General features: G+C 44.8%; 1 protein-coding gene across 1 annotated transcript in view; it reads left to right on the top strand.

The window, feature by feature from the left end:
• The window catches only part of LLGL2 (LLGL scribble cell polarity complex component 2), a 47090-nt gene that overhangs the window by 22108 nt on the left and 12757 nt on the right, over window positions 1-12225 (top strand). Inside the window, exons 3-9 of the mRNA XM_044672877.1 lie at window positions 4096-4177; window positions 4693-4808; window positions 5577-5735; window positions 6513-6675; window positions 7603-7735; window positions 7846-7900; window positions 8862-9010. Of these exons, the coding sequence (XP_044528812.1) occupies window positions 4096-4177; window positions 4693-4808; window positions 5577-5735; window positions 6513-6675; window positions 7603-7735; window positions 7846-7900; window positions 8862-9010 (857 nt within the window). The remainder of the gene's footprint in view (window positions 1-4095; window positions 4178-4692; window positions 4809-5576; window positions 5736-6512; window positions 6676-7602; window positions 7736-7845; window positions 7901-8861; window positions 9011-12225) is intronic.

Below are 12225 nucleotides of genomic sequence, written 5' to 3'. Positions count from 1 at the left end.
AAGCTGAGCCTTTTGTCTTCAAGATTCCTTGAAGCCCTGAGCACCAATTTGACCCTGAATCCATAGCTCTCCACCCCTGCCCCAACCTGATTCTTGGAATGGATGAAAAGCCCTTTGTTTCCATCCTGATTGGGCCCTGGGGAGACAAATGCAAAAGCTACTGACTGTCCTGCCCTCTTAGGGTGGTAAGGTTGGGTTTGGGGAAGAAACCACCCACTGGGGAAGTAGATTTTTATAGACTATTTTAGAGTAGAATTTTATAAATCGTCTTACTTAGACTCAGCACTTTAAACTTGAGTTCATTTTATCTTATTTCTAGGAGGCTTTAATTATTTGCCCTACTGAGGGATAAGGTAGGGTTCTTCAGATGAGTGGTACCCTGGAATGGGTGGGGGGAGAGGAGACAGGGGCCCCAATTTTCTGAAGCTGAGAAGCCTTCTGGGAGCTCTCCATATAGATGAGTGAATGAATGAATAAATGAAAAAGCAAGTTCTTACTAAGTGCAAAGCACTGCTAGTGATGCAAATACAGCATCTCCAGGCAACCCCCCTCTCTGGAAGGAGCTTGCTCATTATTAGGGGACATCCCGCTTTTAGGAGAATGGTGCCCTGGGGAGGGGGTTCCTGGGTTCTGAGCCACTTGCCCTTTCCTTAGGATTTGTTTATAGTACTCCAGAGTAGGATGGGTAGGCCTGAGCTTCGACTCCCAGCCATGCTCCCTTGGCTTGGTTGGAAGCTGACACTACTGCGGCATTAGAAAGTGGCCGGGTGAAAGATGAAGCCGCGTGGCTCCAGGAGTTCAGTACTGAGAGGCCTAGCCCCTTCGAAGCATCCTCTCGGCATGTCTGATGTTTTCTGCTGTAACCGTGCCAAAATCAGTTGGGTACAGATTCCCCAAAGGGCTGAATATGGACTTATAAAGTTGCAAATTGATATTGTCTATTTTATATTGCATTCTTATTTATTTTGTTAAATATTTTAAATCTGGTTGGTGTGGAAAGGCCTCATGAGCGTTGGACACCTCTGTTCTCCAGGACTTTTTCCATGATTCCATGGCATAGAGACATCAAGAGTATCTTTGGTGGCTTAGTGGATGGAGAGCCAGGCCCAGAGAGTTGAGGTTAACTGACAACCTCAAGCGTGTGAAGACTTCCTTAGGTGGAATGGACATAGGAGAATAATTTGTTCCAAAGCCGTGAAGGTGGCTGAAGCAGGCTCTGTGGAGCTTGTAGAGCTTAGTCAGACGTGGGAGACACCAAGGTCATCCACAGCATCCCAGCCATCATCCTGACTTTTGTCCTGCCACAGGACTTCAGTGATTGGAAGAGAGTGAGACTGACCCTTTGCACAATCCTGCCTCACTTCCATCCAATCCAATTCATGCATGAGTCAAGCCATCACCCTGTGAAGTCATTAGTCCTCTTCCCAAAGAAAGCCAAACATCAATAGTTTAGATTAAGGAGATCTGACTGGTTCCCTGAGAATCCTAAGTTGCCCTCTTCATCGGTCTGGTGACCTTATTGGGAGGAGTACTGAAGGACACGATCTCCTGATGTTCTCAGCTGGGCAAGATGGGGTTACCTTCTCATGTATTCCCACATTCCCAAGGATTCTGGGTAATTATTTAGGATTGACATGCATGTGCTAATGATTAGGTCCATTTTAAAACTTACTCCAAAAGCTATTTTTAATTATAAAATATTTGATCCTAGAATCAATGTAAAGAGCTACTGGAATTTATTGAGTTAAGGGAACTCATGTTTCAAGAAAAATCACTTAGGAGGATTCATTGAAGACGGGAAGACCAAAGTAGGAGAAGCGATGAGGGAGAGACAGATGGGAGAGAGATGGAGATAAAATGGACATGATTTGGCAAGTGGAGTAGAGTTTGCAAAAACCTGTGTGCCTAAATGGATTAGGATGCCATTCACAGAATTAATGAGTTTGGAGATGGGGTGGGAAGGAGACAATGTCTGGTTGTCTGCAATTCAGATCACAGTCCTTGCCCTATCCAAAATGGAAAGGAGATCATAAAGGCAAAGGTGCTGGAGCCACAAAGGGATTTCCTGGGCAGGGGGTGATAAATGGCATCTGTAGAGCTGCCATGGGTAGTGATCAGTTCTGGGGCTCAGAAAGGGAAAGAGCAGGTGCTCAAACAGCGGTTGGCCTGGGTGGCAGGGGGAATGTCGGGATTCATTTTGATGGGATTGTGTTGGAGTCAAGCCTGTCTTCCCATCCTCCAATGGATCACATAGCCCTTGAAGTCACTTCCCAGGCCTTCTTTTGGGTAAGCTAGCTCTGATTGTAGGGAGGTGGTGTGGAGAGTAAGTGGTATGGAAATAGGATGAGTAGGATCATAAATTTGGAGCTTAGAAGGGACCTTAGAGGCCATTCTAGAGGAGGAAACTCGAGGCAACAGAGGTTAAGTGACTTGCCAATGGCCATATTAAGTGTCTGAGGCTGGATTTGAACTCAGATCTTCTGACTTCCAAGTCCAGTATACTATCCACTATACTATGAATTGACTTCAACCTATATTTTTACCAGGCTCCTGGAAAACTGGCCTTGGCTGCTGGCACAGCATCTGTGGCTCATTTTGGCAATCGAGTGTCCAAGGTCTAGGAGAGTTGAGCCAGTCTTGGTTAGAGGGTTGTTCTTGGGGCAAGGTACCCATTTCTTTACCTCTAAATCTATCAAATCATATATTTGTAGTGAAGCTGTTAGATTTTACCTCTCAGAATATAAGCTCCTTATGGGCAAGGATTGTCTTTGTATCCCTAGCATTTAACACACTGCAGGACACATTTGATTTTTTTTAAACTCTTACCTCTTAGAAGAGCAATAAGGGCTAGGCAATGGAGGTTAAGGGACTTGCCCAGTGCCACCCAGCTAGGAAATGTCTGAGGCCAAGTTTGCACATAGGACCTTCTGTCTCTAGACCTGGTTTTCAATCCACAGAGCTACCCAGCTATTGATTAATGTTCGTTGATTAACTGGTCCTCAGATAATCTCATGTTGGTTTCTCTTTTAATAGAGCACAAATAGGTTCATATAATCAGAGGTTATTACCTTTTGGTTATTATCCACAGGCTCCTGGGAAAAGGTGGACCTAGTGTGGCCATTCTAAGAACCCCCAAGATTGATTTAGTGGCCAGACTTAATTATATTGGGGTCCCACTCCCCGATGCTTTCTGGTTCATTTCAGAAATGGTCTCAGATCAAATCCTTAGAAGTGATCTCTAATCTAATCCTTCCCCAAAGGCCACTGGACTAGTGATGACCTAAGGCTGGGCAAGAGTTCTTTAGGGGCTCTCCAGTTAAATATGGCATCTCCAGGCCTGAACCATGACATATCAAACAGCCAAGGCACATACCTAGACTAGATGCCGGGAGGATTTTACTTCCTCCAGCTTGGAGATGAGATTTGATCTTAACTGGGCCCTGGGTTGGGGGAAGGGAGATGGGGCCAGGACAGGACAGGACAAGTCCTGTTAAGTTTGAGTGGGAGGGGTGGGTACAGTTGGGAGGACATGGGGCCCTGCCTGGTGCAGAATGAATCAGCCCTGTATTTCTGCCAGGTTAATCACTACAAACCCAGTCCTGAGAAGGCTGGTCATATCCTGGTTACCAACCAAAAATACATCAGACCTGGCCTGGAAGCAGCTGCTAGGGTGGGGGTGGCATGGGTTTCTTAACACTCCCTTAAATATGTTCCATTTGAATGTTAGGTCGTTTGGACCTTTAGGGTCCAAGGGCCTTTGACCAGCAACAGCAGGCATTTCTTCAAGCCCTTGTCTATTCTGGGTATGGGAGAGAGAAGCAAAACTGGCCTCCCTCAAACCCAGAACAAGGTAACTGTCTGAGACTGACACCGTGACCCAGGAATCAACCCCATGCTTTATAAAATGACCCACTGCCATTGGGGAAATGGTCTCTGAACTAGAGAGATGTGCAGTTATCCACTTTCCTGATGCCGTCATCTAGACATGGAATGGTGGTGCAGGGAGGGAGCGAGCTCCTCTCATCAGCTTTCCTAGAATTTGGGTGAATGGATTGGGGATTCTCCTTTTAAACTTGTTCCTAAACCAGCTTCCAGCTATGGTGCTCCCGGCGTGGAGTTCATGGGTCTCCACCGGGAGAACAATGCTGTGGTGCAAATCCACTTCCTGCCTGGCCAGGTGAGGATGTCACATATGAACTAAGAATGTGATAACAGTGGGGAGAAGTAGGGTGGGTTACGGTGGCATCACTGGAGACAACTCCTCTTTGTCCTATAGCTCTGGAGGTCGGGGGACAGATTGGGTAGGATTTGGAAAGCCAAACCAAGACTGCCTCAAAGATTGCCAGCCCCACTTCTCCTCTTTCCAACTGATATTTAGTACCTAGAAGGAATTCAGAGAGATCCACTCCCAGCAAGGATCTTTCCCTCTTTCCTCCTCCACCCCTTTTTGTTGCTACTGAAAGAAAGGAGGAAAATAGTATGATGATATAAAGTATTGGGAGTGGTACTACCCTTAGACATAAGTGGTACCACCTCCTTTTACTAGCTGAAGATTGAAAGCCCTGTCATTAACTTGATACACCAAAAAATTCCCCCTTCTTGCCCTCCATTCCTCCGTACCCCTAGGAACTAACTTAAGCAGGGTACTCTATTCCCATCTCATCACCAACATCCATCCCCTCCTCCCCTCAGTGCCAGTTGATAACCTTACTGGATGATAATAGCCTGCACCTCTGGAGCCTAAATCAGAGAGATGGAGTCTCTGAACTGCATGAAGAGAAATTCTCCACGCTTCGGGGGCCTCCAGGGTAAGTCCCAGGGCCCAGGCCCTTTCTTTACCCCTCTCTAGATTCCTGACGCCCAGGCCAAATTCTTCCTCCCTTGTCTCCTGCCCCTGATGCCAGAAGGGAGCTCGGTTCACCTTTGGATGAGTCCAGAGTGTGGCATCAGTTTGTACCTTGGGCCAGCTTAGGGGAACAGCAAGAACTGGAGCTGCCTAAGTCAAGTGGATGGCTGGTGCACATTGAGGGTATCAGAAGGTATCTTCTGGGGAGCAGCTGGGTAGCTCAGTGGATTGAGAGCCAGGCCTAGAGATAAGGTCCTAGGTTTAAATCTGGCCTCAGACACTTCCCAGCTGTGTGACCCTGAGCAAGTCACTTAACACCCATTGCCTAGCCCTTACCACTCTTCTGCCAAGACAGAAGGAAAGGGTTTAAAAAATAATAATAATAATTAAAGAAAAAAGAAGACGGTATCTGCTGTGTTTTTCTAACATGGTATAAAAAGCATTGAGGTTTCAGAGTTCAGAACCATCTGTCTGGTTTTGCAGCAGCAAGTAAGTGATATGTTTATGTTCCTGACCAAAGGACTGTTTAATCATCTCAGCGATGTTTTTGTTTTCCAAAGCATGGCACGCTCAGGGGATAGAGGGAGTTTAGGAGAGATGCCTGACTGCTTTTGAGTAGACAGAGATGACTTGCCCTTCCTCCCTTCCCTAGACCTTCCCACCCATACTTTCTGATCCAATCCAGCATTTCAGTCCTTGAACCACAATTGTGAGTTTTTTCCATTTGCAGGGCTGCCCCCAGTGCCACCCAAATCACGGTGATTCTTCCTCATTCCTCCCAAGAGCTGCTATATCTGGGCACTGAAAGTGGCAATGTGTTTGTGGAGAAGCTGCCCTCATTCCAGATACTAGAGGACAAAACCATCAGCACCGAGGCTGTCTTGCAATGGTGAGCCAACCTGAATCTTGGCAGACCTTCTCAGAATGAGGCTGAGGCCAGCTTATCTGCTGAGTGAGTGGGTGGTCATGTGCAAGCATGGTATCACTTGAAGGGAGCAGGAAGCCAGAGTAAGTTGGGGAGAAAAGGAAGGATGATTATATGTATATAAGGGATAAAGCTCGTTCAGTGAACAGTCTTGAGACTGGGCAAGTTGGATATCAATTTCAGTCAAGATCTTTCCTACAACCGGGGGAAGGGGGAAAGAGATGGAGACTTTCCCCTTTCCTGAAGAAACATGAGTCATTTGGGATGGGTTTAGATTTGAACTTCTTCTCCAGTGACACCGCATGCCTTTCCTTTATCTGGCTTTCGGACCAGCCCCAAAGCACAGCTCCATCCCCTCCAGCTTCTGGGGCATGGCTCTACCACCCTGTTGGGGCACAGGAGAACATCGCCTCCTTTGAAAACAGCCTGGCCTCCGGGCTGGGGAATGGGAGATACAGATTGTCCTACGTACAAGAACAGTTTTATCTATAGATTTACAAGCATCCACTGTGCCTTTGGCATTTGTAGGGTAATAGGGAATCCTTTCCCTGCTTCCAGGGATATTCTTATGTTGCATCAACAGCACCTAAAGGGAAGAGAACAAATCCCCCTTGGTGACGGAGGGTCTGACTGAGCTGCCCATCTGGCATCAGCGCTGGCCCTTCTCCCTCCCCGCTCCCTCGCCATATAGTCTTGAATATTCTAGGTACCTCTCTCAGTGGGTCAATTCCCTGTGTCCAGGTTGCCTAAGGATACACAGCACTGGCGAGCATTCGAGATGGTAGAAGCCCTCCAAGAACACCCCCAGGACCCTTCCCAGATCCTGATTGGCTATAGTAGGGGTCTTATTGTTGTCTGGGACCTTCAAAACAGCCGCGTCCTCCACCACTTCCTGAGCAGCCAGGTAGGTGGTATGCCCAGGGGCTGTGGCTTGTGCCTGAGACTGGGGATAGACCCAATAGCTATCCCTAAGAACTGTGTTCTGGTCACTCTAGAGGAGCCCATATTGATTCCTAAAGTTTGGAGCTGAAAGGACTCTTTACATCATCTAGTTCAGTCCCCTAATTTTACAGATGGGGAAACTGAGGTTCAGAGAGGGAAAATGACTTGCCTATAAGGCCTCAGAGCTAGGAATCAAACCCAAGTCCTCCTGACTCTTTTTTGGGCTATGGTACTGTATTTATACTGATGTTTATTATATCTATATTGAGATTTATGAATCTTTTTTAAACCCTTACCCTCCATTTTAGGATTTAGAAATATTTCCATTTAGAATTAGAATTTAGAATTATACTGATAGATCTATATTGATATTTATAAATCTTTTTTAAACCCTTACCTTCCATTTTAGAATTTAGAAATATTTCCATTTAGAATTAGAATTTAGAATTATACTGAAAGATTTATGAATCTTTTTTAAACCCTTACCCTCCATTTTAGGATTTAGAAATATTTCCATTTAGAATTAGAATTTAGAGTTATACTGATAGATCTATATTGATATTTATAAATTTTTTTTTTAACCCTTACCTTCCATTTAGAATTAATAATGGAATTCCATTAGAATTCAAATAATAGATATAATGGCTCCAAAGCAGAAGAGTGGTATGGGCTAGGCCATGGGGGTTAAGTGACTTGCCCAGGATCACACAGCTAGGAAATGTCTGAGGCCAGATTTGCACCCAGGACCTCCGTGTCTAGGCCTGGCTCTCAGTCCACCCAGCCCCCCAGCAACCCTCTATAAATATCTTTAAAGTGGACAGTGGGTTTTTAGGTGATGGGGAAAACTGCCTACTCATTTGATGTCCTCCCCGCCTCTCTCTTTCTCTAGCAATTGGAGAATGTGTGTTGGCAGCGAGATGGGGGTATCATTGTCAGCTGCCATTATGATGGAAGCTACTGTCAGTGGAAAGTGTCCAATGAAGCCCAGCATCCTGAGCCCTTGCAAAGCCGAGTGCCTTACGGTCAGTAGGCCTCCTGGGCATCCTTGGTCTCCTCAATGCATCAGTAGACACATGAATCTATCCTTGGTGAAGTGTACTCTAACCTATTCCATTTCTCCTTTTTACCCCAGGTCCTTATCCTTGCAAAGCTATTTCTAAAATCTTTTGGCTGACGACCAGGAAAGGGTATGTTTCTGGGTTTCTCCTCCTTCTAACACCCACTCCTCATTCCCTTTCCCCAACTTGTGGGAGATGGCCTGTATTCCCTAAACAATTACACACCTTTCTGCTTGGTGAAGACACATCAGCGATGATTTCCAGCCTGTCATCCACCTTGAGCCAGAGCAATTGGGTCCCTAGGCCAGGAATGGGTATTGGGAAGAGGAAAGGAAGATGCTATAAGAGCCTCTAAATCCTCGTGAAGGATTGAGTCATTTATAAACCTTTAATTCTCTTTACACACACATACGCATCCAATATCAATAAATTGGGAATCCCATTCCCAGCATCCTTTCAACCCTAGGATTTTTTATTCTGGAAAGTAGCACGTTCAGAGAGAAAGGGTGAGGATGAATTAAGGGAATGAACGAGACAAAACCCAGGTCTCCATTCCTACTTAAACAGGAGTGGGGTGGGAGGAGGGGAGGGAAAGAACATAAATTCAGAAAATATTCTGAATTAATTAATTAGTTAATTGGGCCTTTTAAAGTGTTTTTTTTTCAGCCTGAAATTTTTTATTTAATTAATTGATTTGGAGTATTTTTCTATGGTTACATAATTCATGTTCTTTCCCTCTCCTCCCACCTCCCTCCCATAGCCAATGAGCAATTCCACTGGGTTTTACATGTGTCATTGGTCAAGACCTATTTCCATATACAATAATAATAATATTAAACAGGAGCATATAGTACTGTGTCCTTGTTACCGGCACCAGCTAGGGATCTCTCTCCCAACAAGGGAGACAAATTGTATCATGGGCCATCAATAGATGACCCACTTTCTTCAGGGACCCTCTCCAGAAAAAGTGTGATGGGATGCTTCTATCTCTCCCTGCCCTGGATGCACGCTCCACTTCTTTCTGGCAGAGCCCAAACCTTAGAGAGACTGAGCTGGTTCATTCTGTCTTCTGGTTTCTTCCCCACTCCAGGCTGCCCTACGTCATTTTCCAGGGCGGCATGCCTCGCGCCAGCTATGGAGACCGGCACAGCATCTCCGTGATTCATGGAAACCAAGAGACAGCATTTGACTTTACCTCTCGAGTCATTGACTTTACTGTCCTCACAGAGACTGACTCTGGTAGGCTGGTGGTCTTTCTGGGTGTCTTTTCTCCTATGTGGGGCAGGGCAGTACATGGAGAGAAAAGAGGCTTCCTTTTAGTTAGGATAGGTTAGGAAGGAAGGAAACAAGCATTTATTGAGCACAAACATGATCTCATTTAATCTTCACAGCAATCTTTGGAGAGAGATGCTATCATTATCCTCTTTTCACAGCTGAAGAAACAGGCAGAGGTTAAGTGACTTGCCCAGAGTTACACAGCCAGAAAAAGTCTTGATTTAAACTCAGGTGTTCCTGATTCCAGGGCCAGCGCTTTATCCGCCTAGCTGTCTCTAATAGAGCTTGGGACTGGACCTGAGATTCCATTACTATAGGAAGCTCCCTTCCAGCAGTACAAGTTAAGTCAAGATAGACCTTCAGGGATCCTTCTAGATGGTTTAGTGGCCCTCATTTCTATTTAAGTTTGACACCACCGATAGCATTTGAGAAGCTACATGATTTGTCCAGGGTCATAAAGCCAATATTTGTCACCAGCTAGGTGGTGCCATGGATAGAGTTCTGGTCCTGGAGTCTGGGAGACTCATCTTCTTGGGTTCAAATCTGACCTTATTAGCCGGGGAATTCGCTTCATCCTGTTTGCCTCCATTTCCTCAATCTGTAAAATGAGCTGGAGAAGTATTTTTGCCAAGAAAAAACCCCAGAGGGGGTCAGGCAAGACTGGACAATAAGACTTGAACCCAGATCTTACCCAGTGGTTTCAAGACTCCCTCTTTGTGTCGTAGTCATCCTTAATGTGTGTATTTGAATCGAGAGGAAGTAGACAAAAAACCCAAGCACTGGGCATTCCCTCCCAAACTTGGGACAAACCTGGATTCCTCGGCTTTCCTTCATCCCTACTTAACCTTGCTAGAATAGAGGTCAGAAGATTGGCGGTGGTGATTTGGAGCTTCCTCTGACCACATCACAAAACTGTGGCTTCCTTATCTGTAAAATAATTAGATATCTGCCTCACTCATGGGGCTGTTGGGAAGAAACAGCTCTGTGGTGAGTCCACCATTTGGTTTAAGCCAAGCCCATACCCTCCCACTGACTGAGGATCAGACCTGGTAGGGACCTTCCAGGTCATTTAGTCTTTCATTTTATATGTATATTTTTTATTGTTGAAGAAATTCAGAACTGGGAAAGTTAAGTGACTTACCCAAGGTTATATGGAGATAGAATTGATATCCAGGTCCTCTGACTGATTCATTCTCTCCTACGTGTTATAATTTTTGCTTTCAGTCAAAAGCTATTTGACCAAATTGTGTGTAAAGACAAATAAGGTGGTGGGGGTAGTGTGTTTGGCTTTCGGGGGCCTGTCTTCCTCCCACCCCTAGCCCTGTCTTCCATTGCGAAAGCTGGGCACAGTCTGAATTGAATAGCACAAGGGTGAATCAGTCTTCTAATTTGGGTGAGATCAAAGGGGGGCTGATATTGAAACCTGGAGGGAGAAAGAGAGAGTAGGAGTTCCTCTTACTAATTTGTTTTAATGAGGCCTTGAGACCTTATGAGCTGGAGAAGAAAGGGTAGGGCAGTCCCAGGACACAGGCATGTGGACTCTTGTGTTCTCTTCTCCTCACTGAGCCTGCTAGGTCCTTTGCTGTCTTTTGTTAAGACTCAGCCCTTAAGTTTTCCTTCCAAGTTTTCCTCTGGAAAGCCTGAGATACCTGGGTTACTGTTCCCCATGCTGTCCTGTTAAGGATGTAATCCAGTGGTTCTAAGCCTGCATCTCTGACTCAATTTTGGCATGATGCTAGTAAATCACTGAATTCAACAACAAACCAGATAAGTACATTGTGTCACCTTCTGTGCTAAGCTTTAGAGGTAAAAAAAAAAACAAGTAAGACCTGGTTCCTGCCTTTAGGTGACTGACATAATGATGTAGGTCATCCGTGTCAACGTTATATTGGTTTTTTTTTTTAAAACCCTTAACTTCTGTGTATTGGCTCATAGGTGGAAGAGTGGTAAGGGTGGGCAATGGGGGTCAAGTGACTTGCCCCCAGGGTCACACGACTGGGAAGTGTCTGAGGTCGGATTTGAACCTAGGACCTCCCATCTCTAGGCCTGACTCTCAATCCACTGAGCTACCCAGCTGCCCCCAATTGTATTAGTCTTATTTTAAATTTTAGATCCATTACCTCTAACAGGAGGCCGGTGGGGTGCTACCTCTTCAGCAGCCTGGACTCCTTTATCATTGTAGTAATTGGAGTTCTTAAAGTCTTTCACACTTGTTTTTTTTACATGTTATTAAGGCATAAATTGTCCTCCCAATTCTGCTCACTTCCCTCTGCATCAGGCCATAGAAATCTTCCCAGTTTCCTTTGAAACACTCCATTTCATCAATTCTCATAGCACAATAATATTCTATTACATTTTGTTTAGCTGTTCCCTAATAGGTATCTTTTTGCTATTTTTATAAATTTTCTTTTTTTCAAATAAAGAAATAATAATAATAGATGGGTACAACCTTCTGTATTCCCACTATGATATCTATTACTGAACTCAGTACCCACAATCCTATCATATGATCATTTTTGTGTCCTATTATGTGAAAGTCATTGCCCACTATCACTGGGCTCTAGTCCATGGGTTCACAACCTTTTTTGGTTTTCCTATCCCTTGGCTCTCAGTAAACCTCCCCCATGTCTTCTGTTCAATTTGAAAGGAAATAAATTTTAGCTATGCATATACATATAAGTAAAACAAATTTGTTTTTTCATAATTAATTCTTTAATACATAGGATCATAAAGTTGTTCAATGCCTCTCAGAATACAATCAAATTAATTGGTGAGACCCTTCTCTGTTTTCTTGTCAACCTACAAATTTAATCCTCTGTAGTTTTTTTTGTTCGTTTGTTTGTTTTAAACCCTTACCTTCCTCTTGGAATCAGTAGTGTGTATTGGTTCCAAGGCAGAAGAATGGTAAGGGCTAGACAATGGGGATTAAGTGACTTGCCCAGGGTCACACAGTTTAGGAAGTGTCTGAGGTCAAATTTGAACCCAGGACCTCTGGCCCTGACTCAATCCACTGATCCACCCATCTCCCCCCTCCTCTGTAGTTTTTGAAAGAGATTCTCCCTGACCCCACCCTGCTGCCTCCAAATTCTTAAACCTTTCCTTTTTTTCTTGCTTTGGATTTGATTGAGAATGAGGCTAATAATCCCAATCCAAGAAATCATAGGTCCAGACCTGGAAGG

Source organism: Gracilinanus agilis, chromosome 4 (assembly GCF_016433145.1).
Source record: "Gracilinanus agilis isolate LMUSP501 chromosome 4, AgileGrace, whole genome shotgun sequence".
Taxonomy (NCBI): domain Eukaryota; kingdom Metazoa; phylum Chordata; class Mammalia; order Didelphimorphia; family Didelphidae; genus Gracilinanus; species Gracilinanus agilis.
This window is presented reverse-complemented; position numbering and strand designations above follow the sequence as displayed.